At 47.8% G+C, this 23,522-nt stretch overlaps 1 protein-coding gene across 1 annotated transcript in view; it reads right to left on the bottom strand.

Annotated features, from left to right (window-relative positions):
* The window catches only part of LOC115461793 (CMRF35-like molecule 8), a 58,620-nt gene extending 39,066 nt beyond the window's left edge, over window positions 1–19,554 (bottom strand). The window contains exons 1-2 of the mRNA XM_030191835.1: window positions 19,314–19,554; window positions 4,320–4,643 (exon numbers count right to left, since the gene is read on the bottom strand). Of these exons, the coding sequence (XP_030047695.1) occupies window positions 4,320–4,643; window positions 19,314–19,362 (373 nt within the window). The 5' untranslated portion in view covers window positions 19,363–19,554. The remainder of the gene's footprint in view (window positions 1–4,319; window positions 4,644–19,313) is intronic.
* Window positions 19,555–23,522: the final 3,968 nt, after the last annotated feature.

Raw genomic sequence — 23,522 nt, 5'->3', positions numbered from 1 at the left:
GCTCTCATGGCTGCGTGCCTCCGACCTGGAGAATAGGCTCCAGCAGCGGATTGCGGACTCGCCTTGCCGTGCGGACAATATTTTTGGAGAGAAAGTCGAGCAGGTGGTAGAGCATCTCCACCAGCGGGATACCGCATTCGACAAGTTCTCCCGCCGGCAGCCTTCAGCATCTACCTCTACAGGTAGAAGATTTTTTGGGGGAAGGAGGACTGCTCCCTACTCTTCTGGCAAGCGTAGGTACAATCCTCCTTCTCGACAGCCTGCGGCCCAGGCTAAGCCCCAGCGCGCTCGCTCTCGTCAGCAGCGTGCGCCTCAGCAAGGCCCCGTGGCTCCCCAGCAAAAGCAAGGGGCGAGCTTTTGACTGGCTCCAGCAGAGCATAGCCGACATCCAAGTGTCAGTGCCGGGCGACCTGCCGGTCGGGGGGAGGTTGAAAGCTTTTCACCAAAGGTGGCCTCTCATAACCTCCGATCAGTGGGTTCTGCAAATAGTCCGGCAAGGATACACCCTCAATTTGGCCTCAAAACCTCCAAATTGTCCACCGGGAGCTCAGTCCTACAGCTTCCAGCACAAGCAGGTACTTGCAGAGGAACTCTCCGCCCTTCTCAGCGCCAATGCAGTCGAGCCCGTGCCATCCGGGCAAGAAGGGCTGGGATTCTATTCCAGGTACTTCCTTGTGGAAAAGAAAACAGGGGGGATGCGTCCCATCCTAGACCTAAGGGCCCTGAACAAATATCTCGTAAAAGAAAAGTTCAGGATGCTTTCCCTGGGCACCCTTCTCCCCATGATTCAGCAAAACGATTGGCTATGCTCTCTGGACTTGAAGGATGCCTACACACACATCCCGATACTGCCAGCTCACAGACAGTATCTGCGATTTCAGTTGGGCACACGCCACTTCCAGTACTGTGTGCTACCCTTTGGGCTCGCCTCTGCGCCCAGGGTGTTCACAAAGTGCCTAGCTGTAGTAGCAGCGGCACTTCGCAGGCTGGGGGTGCATGTGTTCCCATATCTCGACGATTGGCTGGTGAAGAACACATCCGAGGCAGGAGCCCTGCAGTCCATGCAGATGACTATTCGCCTACTGGAGCTACTGGGGTTTGTGATAAATTACCCAAAGTCCCATCTTCTCCCAGCGCAGAGACTCGAATTCATAGGAGCTCTGCTGGATTCTCGGACGGCTCGCGCCTATCTCCCAGAGGCGAGAGCCAACAACTTGTTGTCCCTCGTCTCGCGGGTGCGAGCGTCCCAGCAGATCACAGCTCGGCAGATGTTGAGATTGCTGGGCCACATGGCCTCCACAGTTCATGTGACTCCCATGGCCCGCCTTCACATGAGATCTGCTCAATGGACCCTAGCTTCCCAGTGGTTTCAGGCTGCTGGGGATCTAGAAGATGTGATCCACCTGTCCACGAGTTTTCTCGAATCCCTGTATTGGTGGACGATTTGGTCCAATTTGACTCTGGGACGTCCTTTCCAAATTCCTCAGCCACATAAAGTGCTGACCACGGATGCGTCTCTCCTGGGATGGGGAGCTCATGTCGATGGGCTCCACACCCAAGGAAGCTGGTCCCTCCAAGAACGCGATCTACAGATCAATCTTCTGGAGTTGCGAGCGATCTGGAACGCTCTGAAGGCTTTCAGAGATCGGCTGTCCCACCAAATTATCCAAATTCAGACAGACAACCAGGTTGCCATGTACTATGTCAACAAGCAGGGGGGCACCGGATCTCGCCCCCTGTGTCAGGAAGCCGTCAGCATGTGGCTCTGGGCTCGCCGTCACGGCATGGTGCTCCAAGCCACATATCTGGCAGGCGTAAACAACAGTCTGGCCGACAGACTGAGCAGGATTATGCAACCTCACGAGTGGTCGCTCAACTCCCGAGTGGTGTGCCAGATCTTCCAAGCGTGGGGCACCCCCTTGGTGGATCTCTTCGCATCTCGAGCAAACCACAAAGTCCCTCAGTTCTGTTCCAGGCTTCAGGCCCCCGGCAGACTGGCATCGGATGCCTTCCTCCTGGATTGGGGGGAGGGCCTCCTGTATGCTTATCCTCCCATCCCTCTGGTGGGGAAGACTTTGTTGAAACTCAAGCAAGACCGAGGCACCATGATTCTGATTGCTCCTTTTTGGCCGTGTCAGATCTGGTTCCCTCTACTTCTGGAGTTATCCTCCGAAGAACCGTGGAGATTGGAGTGTTTTCCGACCCTCATCACGCAGGACGAAGGGGCTCTTCTGCATCCCAGCCTCCGGTCCCTGGCTCTCACGGCCTGGATGTTGAGAGCGTAGACTTTGCCTCTTTGGGTCTGCCAGAGGGTGTCTCCCGCATCTTGCTTGCTTCCAGGAAAGATTCCACTAAGAGGAGTTACTTCTTTCTATGGAGGAGGTTTGCCGTCTGGTGTGACAGCAAGGCCCTAGATCCTCGCTCTTGTCCTACACAGACCCTGCTTGAATACCTTCTGCACTTGTCTGAGTCTGGTCTCAAGACCAACTCTGTAAGGGTTCACCTTAGTGCAATCAGTGCATACCATTACCATGTGGAAGGTAAGCCGATCTCAGGACAGCCTTTAGTTGTTCGCTTCATGAGAGGTTTGCTTTTGTCAAAGCCCCCTGTCAAGCCTCCTACAGTGTCATGGGATCTCAATGTCGTTCTCACCCAGCTGATGAAACCTCCTTTTGAGCCACTGAACTCCTGCCATCTGAAGTACTTGACCTGGAAGGTCATTTTCTTGGTGGCAGTTACTTCAGCTCGTAGAGTCAGTGAGCTTCAGGCCCTGGTAGCCCAGGCCCCTTACACCAAATTTCATCATAACAGAGTAGTCCTCCGCACTCACCCTAAGTTTCTGCCAAAGGTCGTGTCGGAGTTCCATCTGAACCAGTCAATTGTCTTGCCAACATTCTTTCCCCGTCCTCATTCCTGCCCTGCTGAACGTCAGCTGCACACATTGGACTGCAAGAGAGCATTGGCCTTCTACTTGGAGCGGACACAGCCCAACAGACAGTCCGCCCAATTGTTTGTTTCTTTTGATCCCAATAGGAGGGGAGTGGCTGTAGGGAAACGCACCATATCCAATTGGCTAGCAGATTGCATTTCCTTCACTTACGCCCAGGCGGGGCTGGCTCTTGAGGGTCATGTCACGGCTCATAATGTTAGAGCTATGGCTGCGTCGGTAGCCCACTTGAAGTCAGCCTCCATTGAAGAAATTTGCAAAGCTGCGACGTGGTCATCTGTCCACACATTCACATCTCATTACTGCCTGCAGCAGGACACCCGACGCGACAGTCGGTTCGGGCAGTCAGTTCTTCAGAACCTGTTTGGGCTTTAGGATCCAACTCCACCCCCCGAGGGCCCTGTTTGTTCTGTTCCAGGCTGCACTCTCAGTTAGTTGGTAAATTTTTTAGGTCAATCTCAGTTATGTCCTCGCCGTTGCGAGGCCCAATTGACCTTGGTTGTTGTTTTGAGTGAGCCTGGGGGCTAGGGATACCCCATCAGTGAGAACAAGCAGCCTGCTTGTCCTCGGAGAAAGCGAATGCTACATACCTGTAGAAGGTATTCTCCGAGGACAGCAGGCTGATTGTTCTCACAAACCCGCCCGCCTCCCCTTTGGAGTTGAGTCTTCCCTTGTTTCTCTTGTGCTACATACGAGACTGGCCGGCTCGAGCCGGTTTCGGGCGGGAAGACGGCCGCGCATGCGCGGTGCGCGCGGGCGCGCGAGGGCTAGCAAAGGACTTTGCTAGGAAGATTCCGATTGGAGGGGCTGCCGTGGACGTCACCCATCAGTGAGAACAATCAGCCTGCTGTCCTCGGAGAATACCTTCTACAGGTATGTAGCATTCGCTTTATGAAGACTGTAACTGTTTATGTTCCCAGTTTTATTTTGAACCTGGTATCACAGCACGGTGCTACCCCCTGCTTTCATTAGGGATGTTCATTCCTTATTGTGAATTTAGGGGGTCTGCGCTGAACGTTAGAGACGCCAATGCATTCCTATGAGCGTCTGTAACGTTTAGCACGCACACAATTTTAACACACACTGAAAACGTGAGCGTGCCTTAGTAAAAGACGCCCTCAGTTCTTCCAGGTGCCTTAGAAAATTCAGTGTGAGTAAAACTGATTTAATACTGATACCTGCAGGTGCTGTATGTCAGACTGGCAGCAACCCTGTCTATTTCTGAGGAATCACAACGCTGGAGACCCACAGACAGACAGACTAACAATCTTATTCACCCCAGTTACATAATGCTGAAATAAGACTTCATGAGGAGTGAGTATTCATAGAGGAAGTTATCTTATTACTAAGGAATACAAGGATCTGGACTCACCTGGAAGAACAGTCACGTATACACGGTGCAAGAGATCAATGCCATACTTGTTTATCCCACATTCGTATGCCCCACTGTTTGTGTTGCTCAGCTGCTCCATGGTCACTCTGAATGTGAGCACTGCGTTGTTGTCACTGATAGAAAGTCTGTCCATCGTCACAAAGCTGTTTGGTTCTGTCTCAATAAGCTTCTCACAGGATGTCTCTCCCCTACACCAGTATTTCTTGTTATTCTTATAATATTCATTATACTGGCACTGCAGAGAGAGTGACCCTCCAAGGAAACTTTTCACTTCCCGTGGTCCCCTTAGCCCCCAAGATCCTCCTATGAAAAGAACAGGGAGAACAATATTAACAGTTTGACCTCACCCAAATAACTGAAACTTGGTTACATTCTAAAGAGAGTCCCATTATTCACGATATTTGTCCATCAGGTTCCCACATCTCACACCTAACTAGAATTTAAAAAAAAAAAAAGGAAGGGGCTATAATCTAGGAATCTTTCTTCCAAGTGAATGTGATCTCAAAACAATTATCACCTCATCTTGAAATCCTTCCCTGTCTTGTTTCAGATGAATCTCTATCAAAACAATTCTGTAGTATCCTACTATATCGTCCTCCTGGTAAATGGAATCTATCTGAGGAGGATGTCAGGTCTGTGAATGTTTCCTTGTGGGTGCTCATCTCGCCCTCTGGTGGCCAGAACCGGTGGCTGCTATGAACTGCCATAGACTGTCTTGCTGTTCCTACCCGTTCCAGACTTCAGCCCAGTCCGGTCCGGATCTTCCAGACTACCAGACTTACTCTTCTTGTTTGTCCCTGAACAGCACCTGTAGTTTCCCGATGATTGCTGCAGCTGAGCCGCTTATTAGCTAGTTTGAAACCTTTCTGCTTTGCCTTTGCATCGCCTAAGGCCCTGGTATGTTGGGGTGCTGTTGCACTTCTGCCCAGTCTGGCTCCTTGCCTTGCTCCTTGTCTGTTTTAGTTATTCAGTGGGTAGTTAGATTAGGTTGTTTGTTTGCTAGTCCTGTCTCTGGGTTAGTCTTGTGTTAGTCTTTGTCTGTTTGTGTCTTAATGGCTGTTCTGCATCTCTCAGTTCTGTGTCTTGATTGTTCTGTGTTTTGTTCCCTGTTTTAGTGGCTGCTTGCAGCTTTCTGTCCTGTCCTTTAGCTTATCCTTTCCCTGCCTTGCTGTCCCTGTATATTTTCTTTCCCCTCTGACCCTCAGTCCTGGCTCCGCCTAGTGGGTATCCAGTCCTGCCTTGCCCAGTAAGTCCTGCTGGCCACCTGCAGCCAGGGGCTCAACTCCTGGTGAAAAGTGGCCAAGCGCAGGTGAAGTTTAAGTGTGCCTGCTCTGCTTTTTCCTGCTTGTTTGCCTCTGCTGCAACTGCAGTCCGGCTCAAGGGGTTCCAGTCCTGTTCTGCCTAGTCTCTGGTGTGGGGTAGTTTTGCCTGCCACTGCCATTCCTCGGCAGTGGCCCAAGGGCTCACAAACCCAGTTTCCAGCTTGAAAACCTAACAGAGGAACTAAATGATTTCATTTCAAATACTTATGTCAATTTCGATAATATATTATTGGTAGGAGACATAAATCTTCACTTAGATAAAATTCATGATCTCAATACAAAAAGTTTCTCAGATTTTCTTAATGCCTTGCAATTTATTCAACTTGATGGAACATCCTCTCATATTAAAGGCTATCCCGCGGGAGGTGGTGGAGATGAAAACAGTAGCGGAATTCAAGCATGCGTGGGATAAACATAAAGGAATCCTGTGCAGAAGGAATGGATCCTCAGAAGCTTAGCCAAGATTGGGAGGCGGGGCTGGTGTTTGGGTGGTGGGGCTAATTCTGGGCAAGACTTCTACGGTCTGTGTCCTGAAAATGGGGCTAGTTCTGGGCAAGACTTCTACGGTCTGTGTCCTGAAAATGGCAGATACAAATCAAGGTAAGGTATACACAAGAAGTAGCACATATGAGTTTATCTTGTTGGGCAGACTAGATGGACCGTGCAAGTCTTTTTTCTGCCGTCATCTACTATATTACTATGTTACTATGTAAAGGCTATCACCTGGATAGACTTTTAAACTCTGACAACTTCCTTATTTCAGACCCAAAATGGTCACGTCTCTCTCCTGTTCAATCTGTTCAAAATTCTGCTGTACGACTAATGTTCCACCAGTGTTGTTATGCTCATATTAGCCCTCTCCTCAAGTCACTTCACTGGCTTCCTATCCATTTCCACATACAGTTCAAACTCCTCTTATTGACCTATAAGTGCATTCACTCTGCAGCTCCTCAGTACCTCTCCACTCTCATCTCTCCCTACATTCCTCCCCATGAACTCCGGTCACTGGGTAAATCTCTCTTATCTGCACCCTTCTCCTCCAATGCTAATTCCAGACTCCGTTCCTTTTATCTTGCAGCACCATATGCCTGGAATAAACTTCCTGAGCCGGTACGTCAAGCTCCATCTCTGGCCGTCTTCAAATCTAAGCTAAAAGCCCACCTTTTTGATGCTGCTTTTAACTCTTAACCCTTATTTACTTGTTCAGAACCCTTATTTTATCATCCTTACTTTAAATTCCCTTATCTCTTGTTTGTCCTGTTTGTCCTAATTAGATTGTAAGCTCTGTTGAGCAGGGACTGTCTCTTCATGTTCAAGTGTACAGCGCTGTGTACGTCTAGTAGCGCTATAGAAATGATAAGTAGTAGTAGTACGTCCATGGTCTGACCATAGTAAATGTATGTTCTCGTTAAACTGGAAAGAAGCTTCCAACACCACTAAATCAGATACCAATCTACCAACCTTTAAAAGCAGAAGTAAAATTAATATTATTTATTTTTGATCTAACCTACCTCTGGACCAATTAATCCCATTATCTCATTCACCAAATTTTACCCAACTTTGGGACAGTATGAGTAATGCGTTACTAAACGAGATAGCACCTGTAAAAACTATTTCTAGACCCAATAAAAAAACTAACCCCGTGGTTTACCCCTGACAATTTTGAAGCGAAAAGACTCTGCAGACATCTAGAGAGAACCTGGTCTAAAACAAAAAAAAACATTGATAACTGGACTAATTAGAGAAAAATTTTAAAAGAATAAAAATATAAGATTAAAAAGGCCAAATCAAAATATTATGCAAAATTTATTGGAGGACACTCATTAAATACCAGGAAACTTTGCGCTTTAGTAGATAAACTACTAAATACAAAACTCGTAATGATTACTAATGAACCAGTGCCAACTGCTGACCAGTTAGCAAAATACTTTGAACACAAAATTATAAATATCAGAAAAGATATGAAGCACCCTAAAACCAATACATATAAATATATATGAAAGCTGTATAATCATGAGCACAGGTCAAAAAGGGCAGAGGCTAGACTCTATCGGAGATTGAGAAGCCTGTAAATTATTAAAGAACATGAGCCTGTGTAAACTGAGGAATTTATGATCTATTATGATACCCTTACTACTAGTATTTAACATTTCTAGAGCGCTACTAGGGTTACGCAGCGCTGTACAATTTAACATAGAAGGACAGTCCCTGCTCAAAGAGCTTACAATCTAATGGACAAATGTACAGTCAGTCAAATAGGGGCTGTCTAGATTTCCTGAAAGGTATAAAGGTTAGGTGCCGAAAGCCACATTGAAGAGGTGGGCTTTGAGCAAGGATTTGAAGATGGGTAGGGAGGGGGCTTGGCGTAGGGGCTCAGGAAGTTTATTCCAAGCATAGGGTGAGGCGAGGCAGAATGGGCGGAGTCTGGAGTTGGCGGTGGTGGAGAAGGGTACTGAGAGGAGGGATTTGTCCTGTGAGCGGAGGTTTCGGGTGGGAACGTAAGGGGAGATGAGGGTAGAGAGGTAATGAGGGGCTGCAGACTCAGTGCATTTGTAGGTAAGAAGGAGAAGCTTGAACTGTATGCGGTATCTGATCAGAAGCCAGTGAAATGACCTGAAGAGAGGGGTGATATGAGTATATTGGTTCAGGCGGAATATAAGACATGCAGCAGAGTTCTGAACGGATTGAAGGGGGGATAGATGGTTAAGTGGGAGGCCAGTGAGGAGGTACAGCGAAGGGCGACGAAAATGATAGTGGGGATGGGACGACTTTCCTATGAAGAGAGGCTGAGAAGGCTAGGGCTTTTCAGCTTGGAGAAGAGACGGCTGAGGGGAGATATGATAGAAGTGTATAAAATAATGAGTGGAATGGATCGGGTGGATGTGAAGCGACTGTTCACGCTATCCAAAAATACTAGGACTAGAGGGCATGAGTTGAAGTTACAGTGTGGTAAATTTAAAACGAATCGGAGAAAATTTTTCTTCACCCAACGTGTAATTAGACTCTGGAATTCGTTGCCGGAGAACGTGGTATGGGCGGTTAGCTTGACGGAGTTTAAAAAGGGGTTAGATAGATTCCTAAAGGACAAGTCCATAGACCGCTATTAAATGGACTTGGAAAAATTCCGCATTTTTAGGTATAACTTGTCTGGAATGTTTTTACGTTTGGGGAGCGTGCCAGGTGCCCTTGACCTGGATTGGCCACTGTCGGTGACAGGATGCTGGGCTAGATGGACCTTTGGTCTTTCCCAGTATGGCACTACTTATGTACTTATGTAGGTTGCAGTAGTCAAGACGAGAGGTAATGAGAGCGTGGATGAGAGTTCGGGTGGTGTGCTCAGAGAGGAAAGGGCGAAGTTTGCTGATGTTAAAGAGGAAGAAGCGACAGGTCTTCGCTGTCTGCTGGATATGCGCAGAGAAGGAGAGGGAGGAGTCGAAGATGACTCCGAGGTTGCGGGCAGATGAGACGGGGAGGATGAGGGTGTTATCAACTGAGATCGAGAGCAGAGGAAGAGGAGAAGTGGGTTTTGGTGGAAAGACCTTTACAGGCAAGCTAGCTGGCGTGGGAAAGGTGCAATTATGGATGGACAGAAGAATGTGATTTAGCAACTTACGGGAAAAATATATTGTGAGAACAGAGAACAGAATGATCTCTCAGGAAGATAAGTGCTGAAGTATGTGAAGTCTTGCTTAACACAAAAGGTATATAAACAATTGAATCAGAGCATTGCGTTGGAGAGGCAGAGGCAGACCACATGTTTGTGTTCCCTGCTCTCCACATGAGAAACTAGCTGAAATTGTAACCTTCTCTTGGTAAGAAATTAAAGAATTGCTTTTCTCATACACTGGCCTTCCTAGTCTTTTATCTCTCTAAATTGTGGGTGGTTGGTGAGTACTAATTTGGGAGGGGATACAAGCAGCCTAAAAACAAAGCTCAATCCAAATTTACTACAGGTATAACAGCAGTCAGAATCTGGTCCTCTTTTGCCCAACCCATGCCTGAATTAGTTTAGCACTTTCTCAATAAATATGCATCCTCTCAATGTAACTTAAACTCCTGTCCCAGTTTCCTCCTGAAGGTTACACCTGAATATTTTATCAGTTGCCTAAATTCTCACATTTCCTTTATGCTATCTAATGGTCTGTTTCCTATTGAGAAAGGTAACATCATTCTAACTTCCATCCCAAAAAGTACTCAAATTAGTAGAAGTGAAGCATCCAACTACAGACCGGTAGCTTCCTTTACTTGTCGAGGTGATGGAAGGAATCATCACACAACAGCTGATGGAATACCTTCAAACCTACTCCATATTACATAGTCCGGTTCCAGACCATCTTATAGTACTGAAACTGTCACGACCATCCTCCTGGATAACTTCAGGAAAGAACTGAGTTTAGGCAAGAAGATAATCATCCTACTATTTGATATGTCGAGCACTTTTGACATAGTCAATCATAAAATACTACTAAATTTACTGGATTAATTTGGAATCTGCGGTAATGTCCACCAATGGTTTGGTTTAATGGCTTCCTGAAACACAGACGCTACCAAGTAAAACAATCTGGTCATATTTCACTATCCTGCCAGCTCATTTTCAAAAGTGATTGTCGGCCATCTTCCGACATAAATCGGGAGATGGCCGGCGATCTCCTGAAACCGGCAAAATCGGTATAATCGAAAGCCGATTTTTTGACACCTTTGCCGCTTTCCCGTCGCGAAGCTGGCGAAAGTTCAAGGGGGCGTGTCGGCAGTGTACTGAAGGTGGGACATGGGCGTGTTTAAGAGATGGCCGGCTTCGCCCGATAATGGAAAAAATAAAACCGGCGATGACGAGCATTTCGCCGGTTTCACTTGGTCCCTTTTTATTCACGACCAAGCCTCAAAATGGTACCCCAACTGACCAGCTGACCACTGCACAGATTCGGGGATGACCTTCCCTTATTCCCCCAGTGGTTACCAACCCCCTCCCACCCTTAAAAAAAAACTTTACAACATTTTTTTGCCAGCCTCTATGCCAGCTTCAAGTGTCATACCCAGCTCCATGACAGCAGAATGCAAGTCCCTGGAGCAGTTTTTAGTGGGTGCAGTGCACCAGGCAGGTGGACCCAGGCCCCCCCCCTACCTGTTACACTTGTGGTGGTAAATGTTGAACCCCCCCCAAAACCCACTGTACCCACATGTAGGTGCCCCCCTGCACCCCAGGGCCGGTCTTAGGCAGAGGCGGCCGCATAGGGCCTCGCACTTAAGGGGGCCCCGCGCGGCGCGCCTCAAGTCTGCCTCAATGCCTTTCTCTGCTTCCTCTCCTCCCGCGCGAGTCTTGCACCTTGCCCCGCTCGCGCCCATCCACGTCGTCGCTCCTTTTTAAAGCCCTGAGGCGTTCTCCCTCCAAGTCCGACACCAGCGATTCACACAGCCTGCCTTCTGCCAGTGTCGGGGCGGGGCCTCTCCCTCAGACGCGTCCCACCTCTGCGCAAGACAGGAAGTTGCATTGAGGAGGCAGGACGCATCTGAGGAGAGGCTCCGACACTGGCAGAAGGCAGGCTGTGTGAATCGCCACTGGTGTCGGAGGGAGAATGCCTCAGGACTTTAAAAACGACGACCACACGGATGCCTGTGAAGAATTATTGATGTCATTTCTCATGACCATATTATCAATGAAAAGATCCTAAGATGTGACTAATGGAGGCTCCAAGATATTGTAGTTGAGCAAAGGATCCTACTGACTGGACATATTTATTTTATTGCATTTGTATCCCACATTATCCCACCTATTTGCTAGTATTGTAAGATTAAGTAGGGAAGAGAGAGGAGAGAAGGGATTGATTAGGGTAGTTATAGAAGGTGGGCTTTCATAACTGAGTAGGTTGGTGGGGTGGTTTAGTGAGGTTATCGGTTCTCATTGTAGGTTTTGTTGAAGAAGTGTGTCTTCAGAGATTTGCGAAAGGTGGTTATTTCGTTGATTGTTTTCAGGTCTGTAGGTAATGCATTCCAAAGCTGCGTGCTCATGTAAGAGAAGGCTGTGGCATGCACCAGCTTGTATTTCAGTCCTTTAAAGCTGGGGGGGGGGGGGGGGGCATAGGTTGAGAAATTTGCGGGATGCTCTTGAGGCAAACAAAGAGCAGAGATGGCCAAGAGGTGAACTGAATACAAGACAGGCTTGTATACACCGCTGACAGCATAATTTTTACTGACATTTGCTCTGAAGATTTGAGAACCTTTAATGGTGTTCTTTCTCTGTTTCTTGGATTGTGAGTAAATAGCTCCGACACTCAAATAAAAGTGATTCTTTGGACTCGGATACAGGCACATCTTTGTGAGTAATACAGCCAAAGAGTTAGAATGAAAAGTTTGCCTTTGACAGATAACATGATGACTTGCAACAGAGTGGACTTCCTGGAGGGAGTGAACATGAGAAGTGAATTACAAAAATAATGGTATAATGTTTGGCAGTTAAGATTTAATGTGAAAAAGTGCAGAGAGATGCACTCGGGGTGCAGAAACCCTAGGAAGTGACATGCAATAGGGGGTGAGAGGCTGATGATGTGCATGGACCAGGCAAGAGACCTCAGGGTGAGAGTGCCAGAACATTTCAAGGTGGCAAAATGACGTAACAAGGTGGTGGCCAAAACCAGAAGGATGCTAGACTGAATAGAAAGAGGCATAACCAGCAGAAAAAAATGAGGTGATTATTCTCTGTACATGTCATTGGTGAGGCCTCACTTTGAGTATTGTATTCAGTTATGTGAACTGTATCTCACTGAAAGGATATAAAAAGATGTAGACGTCCTTTTTCTATGCGGCAGTAGGCACTAACACATGCTTACCATGTGGAAAAATGCACTGCCATGGGGCACACTCAAGAATCCCGCAGTAGTTTTGGCATCTGCGCAAGCTTCCCAAGTGCTAAAACAAATGCTGGACATGGGTGGATGAAGCGGAGGGGAGGGCAGGGGGAGAGGAGGGGTTGCTGGACATGGACGGATGGAGGGGAGGGAAGACTGGAAGGAGATGCACATGGATGGAGGGGAGGGAAGAAAGGAGAAATCTGGACATAGATGGAGTGGAGGGCAGGGAAGAGAGGAGAAATGTTGGGCAGGAATGGAGGGAAGGAAAGAGGAAGGAGATGCACATGGATGGAGGGGAAGGGAGAGAGGAGAAATGCCGGACATGGATGTAGGGGAGGGGAGGAAAGTAGATGCACATGGATGGAGGGGATGAGGAGAAATGGTGGATATGGATGGAGGGAAAATTGCTGAATTTAAGGGCTGGATCGGGACACTTTGAAGGCAGATGCTGAAACTGGAGAAAGGATAGGGACAGGGCTACAGATGGTAGACAGGACACATAAGGACACAGGAGAATGGGGACTTGTTGAGAGAAAAAATATCAAATGGAAAGAAGACACTGCATAAAACAGAAGCCACTGGGACCAAAGCGAATAGAAAAACTAAATGACCAGACAACAAAGGTAGAAAAAAGTATTTTATTCAGAATTTATTAATTGGAATATGTCAGCTCTTAGAAATGTGCATCTGTGATATTTTGCATGTAAGTTTCAATTTTTATAGTATTGTTGCATGCCGAGTCTAACTTCTTGAGGTAACTTTCCAGTTCAGTATTTTGCCTTCATAATTTTTTTATTTCTAGTTCCATGTGTCATATCTGTTGTGTCATGTGTTTTTCATGTGTGATCAAGGTGCAGTATTCTGCTAGCATGTAGTATTTGCAGCCCTTTTTGTTTTTTTCACTAGGTTGTGTACTGGTGTTTTAGAGCCCGGAGTAATTACAGTGGTGCCTTTCCACGCATAAGGTTGTAGCTCGTCCTGTCCTTGGAATTAGTGCTGTTATGGTTTAGTAAGGATATGAGTGTGTTTTTGCACAAGTTTGTGTATAGTGTTTTGCAGTGGAGAGATTATGTGTTGGCCTTACTGAGGTGGCACCAAAATATCAGAAAGGGTGTAGAGCCTAAATCATGACACACTACCTCTTGAAGGATCTACATATGGTCGTTAATAAAAGGAGCTCATTGTGAACACTATCCACCCTAAAAGGGTGTTTTTTGGCTCTACACGTATCATGATATTATGATCCCTTGTTTCATATTGTTGACGGTCTGCATTTTCCGTATGGGTGGTATATTGGTGTATTAGGTTCTGCACAGTGTAATATTTATGGTACAGTAAGGTTCTGAGTGTGTTTTTGTACAAAGTTGTGCATAGTGTTTTGCAGTTGAGCAATTGTGGTTAGTATATGCTTTGAGCAACCACTTTATTCTTTGTCATATGATACATATCTAATATCTAAATTTAATTAAAAGTCTATCTCTAATATAGCTGATTTATGGAAACATTTGGTACTGTAAATGTGTTGTGCTTTTTTTTTTTTAAATGGGAACCTATGCACTTACATCTTTTTTGGCTACTTGGGGTTGGGGATCTCTGTGTTGCCTCTCTGGTTTGATGGGTTACAGAGTAATAGGGGAATTTGAAAGTACTGGATCTTTTCTTCTTAATTAATATTTTTCCTTTATTCTCCTTTGTTATGAGAATTGGAACTACTAATTGTAGTGGACTTGAACTGAATAATTTCGGGGGATGGGGGGTTTCATGATAGCATTGTGCTCATTATTTCAATCAGTTTTTCTGTACAAGTTTAGCTTCATTTGTCTTTATTTGAAATTTCATAAATAAAAAATTGAATAATCTTATCAATGGGGTGGAGCTAGGGTGGGGGTGGGGCTAGGGGCAGGGCTAGGATGCCCCCCCCCCCCTTGGCCTGCACAGGGCCCCGCACTTGCTAAGACCGGCCCTGCTGCACCCCTTAGGGCTATGGTAATGGTGTAGAGTTGTGGGAGTGGGTTTTGGGGGGAGGGGCTCAGCACCCAAGGTAAGTGTGCTATGCACCTGGAAGCTATTTTAAATTTTTTTTTTTAATTTTTTGAAGTTCCCCCTAGGGTGCCCGGTTGGTGTCCTGGTATGTCAAGGGGGCCAGTGCACTACAAATGCTGGCTCCTCCTACGACCAAAATGCCTTGCATTTCGCCAGGTTTGAGATGGCTGGGACTGTTTTCTATTATGGCTGAAAACCAAGGCGCCCATCTGCTCTACACCCGGCGATCTCAGCATTTGACCTAAATGTTGATTTATTTATTTATTTTATTTTACAGCACTTATACCCCACAATTTCCCACCGCCGGCAGGCTCAATGTGGCTTACAACATTTAAGTAACAAATTAGCGAGTACAATAAATGGAAAGGGATAAGTGGGGTGGAAAGGTAAAGGTAAAAAAGTAGGTAAGTGAAAAAAAAGGGGCCAAGTAAAGCCGGCGAAATGCTCGTCAAGCCTGGCCTTTTTTTTTCCATTATCGGGCGAAGCCAGCCATCTCGTGAGCATGCCCCCTTCCCGTCCCCGTCGTGCCTTCACTACCCTACCAACACGCCCCCTTGAAGTTTCGCCGGCTCCGCGACGGAAAGCCAAAATCGGCTTTCGATTATACCGATTTGGCTGGTTTCAGGAGATTGCCGGTCATCTCCCGATTTGTGTCGGAAGATGGCCGGGGATCTCTTTCGAAAATGAGCTGGCAGGCTTCCCAAGGCAGATTACAACAACATTTAAGATGAACCCATCAGGAAACAGGATATCCTCACTGAAATCTGGACATCCGTGTTGTATAGAACAAGAACAGTGAAGAAAAATGAGCTCAACTGAACCTATAGAGTTTATAATTGTGGTTTCTACTAGCTACAATATTTTTTGAAGCAGTTTTAGTGATATTCAATTGTTATTTCTTTTCTCCTCCCGCTTTAAAGGTACTGCCTATCTAACTGAAACAGCTTTAGACTTGCTACAGATGGACCAACAATAAAAAATCAAGGTGGAGGCAGCAGCTCATAAGTTCGCTTGCTTTGTTTCGAGTGAACGGCAATGACGGCTGCGCGGGGGAGTGGAAACAGATTAACCAAACCGGCTTCCTTGCTTACAATGGACTAGATAGGCTCACTTCCACTCATGTCTATTAAAGCCTCCTTGGGCAGCTCTTTCTCCCTTCTCCACCCCCCCCCCCCCCCCCGAGTCTTACATCTTTCGCGTTTCGCTCGCAGCCTCTCTACAGTCGGCGTGGTCATTTTCAGTGCCCTGAAGCGTTCTCCCTCCGGCACCGGCGATTCAGACAGTCAGCCTTCTGCCAGCGTCGGGGCCTCTCCTCAGGCGCGCCCCACCTCTGCGGAAAACACGATGTTGCATTACAGTAGGCAGGACGCGCCTGAGGAGAGGCCCCGACGCTGGCAAGAAGGCTGACTATCTGAATCGCCGGTGCCGGATGGAGAACGCTTCAGGGCTGTAAAAACGGCCACACGGATGGGAGAGGCAGAAGAGACAGGAGAAGCTCGCAAGGGAGGGAAGAGGACAGAGGTAGAGAACGATATTGGGATGTGACGGCGGCGCATAGGCACCATTTTTTTCTAAAAGTCTGTTTGGGGGAGCAACCGCTCCCCCTGCGCCCCCCCCCCCCTAGCTACGCCACTGGCTGATGGTTCTTCATATAAAACAAAAATTGAGGAGAATGAATGAGGATACCAAAAAATTATTTATTCACATGAAAAATAAAAATTAAAAAGTAACATAATGTACATAAAAATGACCCATTATGTACATTATGTTACTTTTTAATTTTTATTTTTCATGTGAATAAATAATTTTTTGGTATCCTCATTCATTCTCCTCAATTTTTGTTTTATATCTCACGGTTCCGTGAGGGTTTTTACCTCCTTTTTTGTTTTAGTTTCGATTTTTTCGGAGGTTATCATATGACCTTTGAACAGTGGGACAATGTTCTTAGCATTAGCGACGAACGCTTACAAAGATTGCTACAAGAACCGCCTGTATTCTCAGATAATGAAAATACTACAGAATCCCTCGAAGACTCTTGGTTTAATCTGACGAATATGAGGAAAAATTTCATCAGAAATGAAATGCATTTCATGACTCTCATCGATTATTGTAGAAACAAACGGATCCCACGAGGCCTAAGGATCACCAAAGCACCCACTATGTTTACAGATGATCAAGATTTTTTAGATCAGTGGTGTGCAATTTTGAACAAATGTTCATTAGACCTAATGATACTATTGGCAGAAACTTCTAAGAAAAGAAGTGATAATCTTAAAACCGAATACAATGGATCAATCGATATATTAAAGAAAACAGACAGCAATTTTGAACAGATACATGAAGATTTTAACAAACGCATGAATTCCTTTAGATCTGAAATTAAACAAATTAAAAAAGATAGGGTCATTTTTATGTACATTATGTTACTTTTTAATTTTTATTTTTCATGTGAATAAATAATTTTTTGGTATCCTCATTCATTCTCCTCACTTTTTGTTTTATATCTCACGGTTCCGTGAGGGTTTTTACCTCCTTTTTTTGTTTTAGTTTTGATGGTTCTTCATGTCAGAGGAGGCAGACCTGGCAGAAGCACAGTGGTAGACTAGAGAGTGGGCCTACAACACTGTACTGGTTTTCATTCAGTACTGTAGGTCCTAGTAAGTAGTGAGGCTGATGTGGGGGGGGGGGGGGGGGGGGGGGGGGGGGGGGTGCTGGACCTGGGGCCCTGACTCTACTACTACTTAACATTTCTAGAGCGCTACTAGGGTTACGCAGCGCTGTACAAAATAAACAAAGAAGGACGGTCCCTGCTCAAAGGAGCTTACAATCTAAAGAACGAAATGTCAAGTTGGGGCAGTCTAGCTTTCCTGGGTAGAGGTGTAGAGGTTAGTTGCCGAAAGCAACATTGAAGAGTTGGGCTTTAAGCAGAGATTTGAAGATGGGCAGGGAGGGGGCCTGGCGTATGGGCTCAGGGAGTTTGTTCCACGCGTGGGGTGAGGTGAGGCAGAAAGGGTGGAGCCTGGAGTTGGCGGTGGTGGAGAAGGGTACTGAGAGGAGGGATTTGTCTTGAGAGCAGAGGTTACGGGTAGGAACGTAAGGGGAGATGAGGGTAGAGAGGTAAGGAGGGGCTGCAGATCAAGTGCATTTGTAGGTTAGTAGGAGAAGCTTGAATTGAATGCGGTACCTGATCGGAAGCCAGTGAAGTAACTTGAGGAGAGGGGTGATATGAGTATATCGGTTCAGGCGGAAGATAAGACGTGCAGCAGAGTTCTGAACGGACTGAAGGGGGGATAGGAGCCCAATTGACCGGCAGGGTAAATAGCAGTGTTTGAGTCAGAGTTGGCAGAAGGATTTGAAAGACTGGAGTACTGAGCCTCTAAATGGAAAATGAAATGTAATGTGAACAAGTGCAAAAATAGAATCCAAAATACTGTTACAGGATGTTGGCGTCATTGTGGACAATATATTTAAAATTCTCAATATATTTAAAATTCTCAACTCAGCGTGCAGCAACGGTCAAAAAAGCAAGGAGAATGTTAGGGGTTATTCAGAAAGGAACGCAGACTAAAAAAAAGTGTCATAATCTCTGTACTGCTCCATGTTGTAATTGTATGTTGAGTATTAATGGCAGTTTCGGTCATCCCATCCCAAAATGATATCACAGGACTAGAAAAGGTAAAAAAATGATAATGGGGATAGAACAGATCCCCTAAAAGGAAACGCTAAACGGATTAGGGAAAGAGATGAGAGATGTGAGTAAAATGTGTAACAAAGGAATAGTTATTTACCCTTTTAAACAGTACTGAGACTAGGCGATGCGCATCATTAAACTAACAGGTAACATAGTAACATAGTAGATGACGGCAGAAAAAGACCTGCATGGTCCATCCAGTCTGCCCAAGACAAAGTCATATGTGTATACCTTACCTTGAATTTGTACCTGTCCTTTTCAGGGCACAGACCATATAAGTCTGCCCAGCACTATCCCCGCCTCCCAACCACCAGTCCCGCCTCCCATCACCGGCTCTGGTACAGACCGTACAAGTCTGCCCTCCCCTATCCTCGCCTCCCAATCACCACCCCCTCTTCCCCCCACCTGCTCTGCCACCCAATTTCAGCTAAGCTTCTGAGGATCCATTCCTTATGCACAGGATTCCTTTATGCACATCCCACGCATGTTTGAACTCCGTTACCGTTTTCATCTCCACCACCTTCCGCGGGAGGGCATTCCAAGCATCTACCACCCTCTCCGTGAAAAAATACTTCCTGACATCTTTCCTGAGTCTGCCCCCCTTCAATCTCATTTCATGTCCTCTCGTTCTACCGCCTTCCCATTTAAAACAAATTAGGGAAAATATTTGTTCATTCAATACACAGTGAAGCTGTGGAATTGGTTGCCTAAGGGTTTAAAAGAGGGTTGAATTAGATCCTGGAGACAAATACATAAAACCAGTATTAGAAATGTGGTCTCTGAAAGCCACTGATTAACCCTGGAGGTGAACCACAGGAAATGGATGTTCTCTTGGGGATTTGCAAGGTGTCTCCTAATGACTTGCATTTGCCACAGTTAGAGATGTGATGCGGACTTGATTGGGTTTTGGTTTGAGCCTGCAAGGTACCACTTACTTTCTTATATTCCTGTCCCTAATCGTTCACTGTTCCCCTGGGTTTCTAAACTCCAACTGCATTTTGACATACTAGAATTCAATTGGTACCTCATCTGCCTTTAATCCATAAATAAACTTAATCCATTAAGCTCTTACCTGGGCAAAGAATCATCAGACTCCAGACAGGGAAAATCCTCATTAACATCTTCCTTGTTTGAATCCCTTGTTCTTTAAAACATCCTTTAGCTTCTGATAATCTTCTCTTGAAAGCTCTGTGCGCTGTAGTGTCTCAGGTGGGTCACAGCTAATTTATTCTCCCCAAAAGCTGGTTTCTCTGTCGGCTCAGGGATAAAACAAGCCCCTGTTCTTGCCTATAGTCAAACTGACCATATCTCTAATGACGCGTTTCCTCATTTGACTGTTACAGAAGCCTTGTTTTCTTATACCCACAAAAAAAGGGGGAAGTGTGTTTTGCTTTCCTGTGTGCTTGAATTTTTTTTGGATGATAAGCATCTTTTCTGAAGACATTTGACAAACTCCCTCTCGAGAGATTAAATAGTCATGGGATCAGGGCCGGTGTCTTGCTAAAGGTGGCAGCATACAGGGGTGGGGGTGGCATGTCCAGCATTCCCTCCCTCTCCTCTACCCCCACCACCGCTGCACTACTTTTTTCTGGACCTGGGCAAAAGTTGAAATAGACTTACAGTTTCAGGACCTTTAAACACACGCTCCTGCCATGTCCTGCCTTATCTCCTGACAAGAACTGTGTTGTGGGTGAGGGGAGTGCTTAATCCTGAGCCTGTGTTTAAAAGCTCCCTGCTGGTGTTCAGTCAGCTTCCAACTTCCACTTATATCTGGGTAAAGACAGAGCAGTGGAGGAGCAGAGAAGAGGGGCTGATGCTGGACAGAGGATGAAGGTAGTTAAGGAAAGTGGAGATGCTAATTAGGATTAGGGAGTGAAAAAGAGGATGTTGGCCACCTGAGGGGATTAGATAGTAATATAGTAAACTAGTATAAAAGGCCCGTTTCGGTAGGCAATGAAACGGGCGCTAGCAAGGTAATCACCCCCTGCAGCGTCCTTTCTGTCTCCCCTGCCCCCCCTGCAGCCACCCATCTGATCTCAGGACCCCCTCCCCACCAACCCTCCTCTGCCCCTGCAGCAACCCATGTCCAGCGACTCTCCTCTCCCCCTGCACCCACCCATGTCCAGCAACCCTCCTCTCCCCCTGCAGCTACCCATGTACAGCGACCCTCCTCTCCCCTGCCCCCCTGCAGCCACCCATGTCCAACGACCCTCCTCTCCTTTCCCCTTGCCCCCCCCTGTAGCCACCCATGTCCAGCGACCCACCTCTCTCCCCTGCCCCCCCTGCAGCCACCCATGTCCAGTGACCCTCCTCTCCCCCTGCACCCACCCATGTCCAGCAACCCTCCTCTCCCCCTGCAGCTACCCATGTACAGCGACCCTCCTCTCCTTTCCCCTTGCCCCCCCTGTAGCCACCCATGTCCCGCGACTCTCCCCCTGCACCCACCCATGTCCAGCAACCCTCCTCTCCCCCTGCAGCTACCCATGTACAGCGACCCTCCTCTCCTTTCCCCTTGCCCCCCCTGTAGCCACCCATGTCCAGCGACTCTCCCCCTGCACCCACCCATGTCCAGCAACCCTCCTCTCCCCCTGCAGCTACCCATGTACAGTGACCCTCCTCTCCTTTCCCCTTGCCCCCCCCTGTAGCCACCCATGTCCAGCGACCCACCTCTCTCCCCTGCCCCCCCTGCAGCCACCCATGTCCAGTGACCCTCTTCTCCCCCTGCCCTCCCCTGCAGCGACCCATCTGGTCTCAGGACCCCCTCCCCACCAACCCTCTTCTGCCCCTGCAGCCACCCATGTCCAACAACCCTCCTCTCCTTTCCCCTTGCCCCCCCTGTAGCCACCCATGTCCAGCGACCCACCTCTCTCCCCTGCCCTCCCCTGCAGCCACCCATCTGGTCTCAGGACCCCCTCCCCACCTCCCTCTTCCCTGCCCCCCCCCGCAGCCATCCATGTCCAGCAACCCTCCTCTCCCCCTGCAGCTACCCATGTACAGCGACCCTCCTCTCCCCTGCCCCCCTGCAGCCACCCATGTCCAACGACCCTCCTCTCCTTTCCCCTTGCCCCCCCTGTAGCCACCCATGTCCAGCGACCCACCTCTCTCCCCTGCCCCCCCTGCAGCCACCCATGTCCAGTGACCCTCCTCTCCCCCTGCCCTCCCCTGCAGCCACCCATCTGGTCTCAGGACCCCCTCCCCACCTCCCTCTTCCCTGCCCCCCCCTGCAGCCATCCATGTCCAGCGACCCTCCTCTCCCCCTGCGGCCACCCATGTCCAGCGACCCTCCTCTCCCCCTGCAGCCACCCATGTCCAGCGACCCTCCCCTCCCCCCTCGGCACATCACCCAAACCCCTACCCCCCCAGCGCATCACCCAAGCCCCTACCCCCCCCTCGGGCACATCAACCCCCTCGCCACCCGCAGCCACCAATACTAATGCTGTCCGGCTGCTGCTGCGTCTCCTGTTGAGCAGCAGCGGCTGGTACAAAAAGGAAAAAGCCAAAAAAAGATTTTAAAACTGAAACATGGCTCCGTAGACAGCCATCTGGCAGCCGCTTCTCCTCTCCCCTCTGACGTCGCTGCGCTCCTCCAGGGTTTTCCTGCAGGGACAGTGATGTGGAGAAGGGGTAGGGGCTTTGGTGATGCGCCGGGGGGAGGGTCTTGGGTGATGCTTCGAGGGAGGGGTAGGGGCTTGGGTGCTGCACCGGGGTGGAGGGGCTTGGGTGTTGCGCCGAGGGGGGGGCACTGAGAGCTGATTGGTAGGCAGGGGGAGGAGTAGGGAAACGTGTGTTTCCCTACTCCTCCCCCTGCCTGGCTCATGGTTTTGCAGGGCAGGGGCTTGGGTGTTGCGCCAAGGGGGGGGGGCACTGACAGCTGTTTCCCAGGCAGGGGGAGGAGTAGGGAAACACTCCTCCCCTTGCCTTGGAATCAGCTGTCAGTGACATCACTGACGTCAGTGCATTCTAAACTGCCTAGCAGACCACCTCCGAGGGAGCCACGGTACCAGGCACATTAGAACGTTGGAGGTGAGAATTATTATATAGGATGAAGGCAGATAAAGACCTGAACGGTCCATCCAGTCTGCCCAACAAGATAAACTCATTTTACATGGTATGTGATACTTTATACCCAAGTTTGATTTGTCCTTGCCATGGGGAACGGGCAATGCTGGTTACCTTGGGAGGAGGGAGGATAGGGAGGGAAATGGGATGCTGGACAATAGGGACAAGGAGAAACGGATGGGGAAATTCTTGGCTACAATGTAGATGCGGCCTTGAGTTGCTCCAGGGGAGGGGGTACATGTCTGAAGGTTTGCCTAGGGCGTCAGATACCCTTGAGCTGGCCCTGCATGGGATACAATCTGACTAAAAAGCAGGAAACAGAGGGTAAGACTAAAACATGGAAAAGGATCAGTAGTGGAGAGTCCCAAGGGTCTAAATTTGTACTGTGCCGTTTAACATATTCATAAATGATCTGAGGTAGGAGTGGCAAGTGAGGTGATCAAATTTGTGGATGACATATACCTCCCTTCCCCACTGTCCTACCCCTCTTCAAGGTCATTTAAATAGCTGTATGTTTGCTGGCATCCTTACAGTGGTGGAAATAAGTATTTGATCCCTTGCTGATTTTGTAAGTTTGCCCACTGACAAAGACATGAGCAGCCCATAATTGAAGGGTAGGTTATTGGTAACAGTGAGAGATAGCACATCACAAATTAAATCCGGAAAATCACATTGTGGAAAGTATATGAATTTATTTGCATTCTGCAGAGGGAAATAAGTATTTGATCCCCCACCAACCAGTAAGAGATCTGGCCCCTACAGACCAGGTAGATGCTCCAAATCAACTCGTTACCTGCATGACAGACAGCTGTCGGCAATGGTCACCTGTATGAAAGACACCTGTCCACAGACTCAGTGAATCAGTCAGACTCTAACCTCTACAAAATGGCCAAGAGCAAGGAGCTGTCTAAGGATGTCAGGGACAAGATCATACACCTGCACAAGGCTGGAATGGGCTACAAAACCATCAGTAAGACGCTGGGCGAGAAGGAGACAACTGTTGGTGCCATAGTAAGAAAATGGAAGAAGTACAAAATGACTGTCAATCGACAAAGATCTGGGGCTCCACGCAAAATCTCACCTCGTGGGGTATCCTTGATCATGAGGAAGGTTAGAAATCAGCCTACAACTACAAGGGGGGAACTTGTCAATGATCTCAAGGCAGCTGGGACCACTGTCACCACGAAAACCATTGGTAACACATTACGACATAACGGATTGC

Source organism: Microcaecilia unicolor, chromosome 2 (genome assembly GCF_901765095.1).
Source record: "Microcaecilia unicolor chromosome 2, aMicUni1.1, whole genome shotgun sequence".
NCBI classification, from domain to species: Eukaryota; Metazoa; Chordata; class Amphibia; order Gymnophiona; family Siphonopidae; genus Microcaecilia; species Microcaecilia unicolor.
Note: the sequence above shows the minus strand (reverse complement) of the source record. Positions and strands in the feature narration are given on the sequence as shown.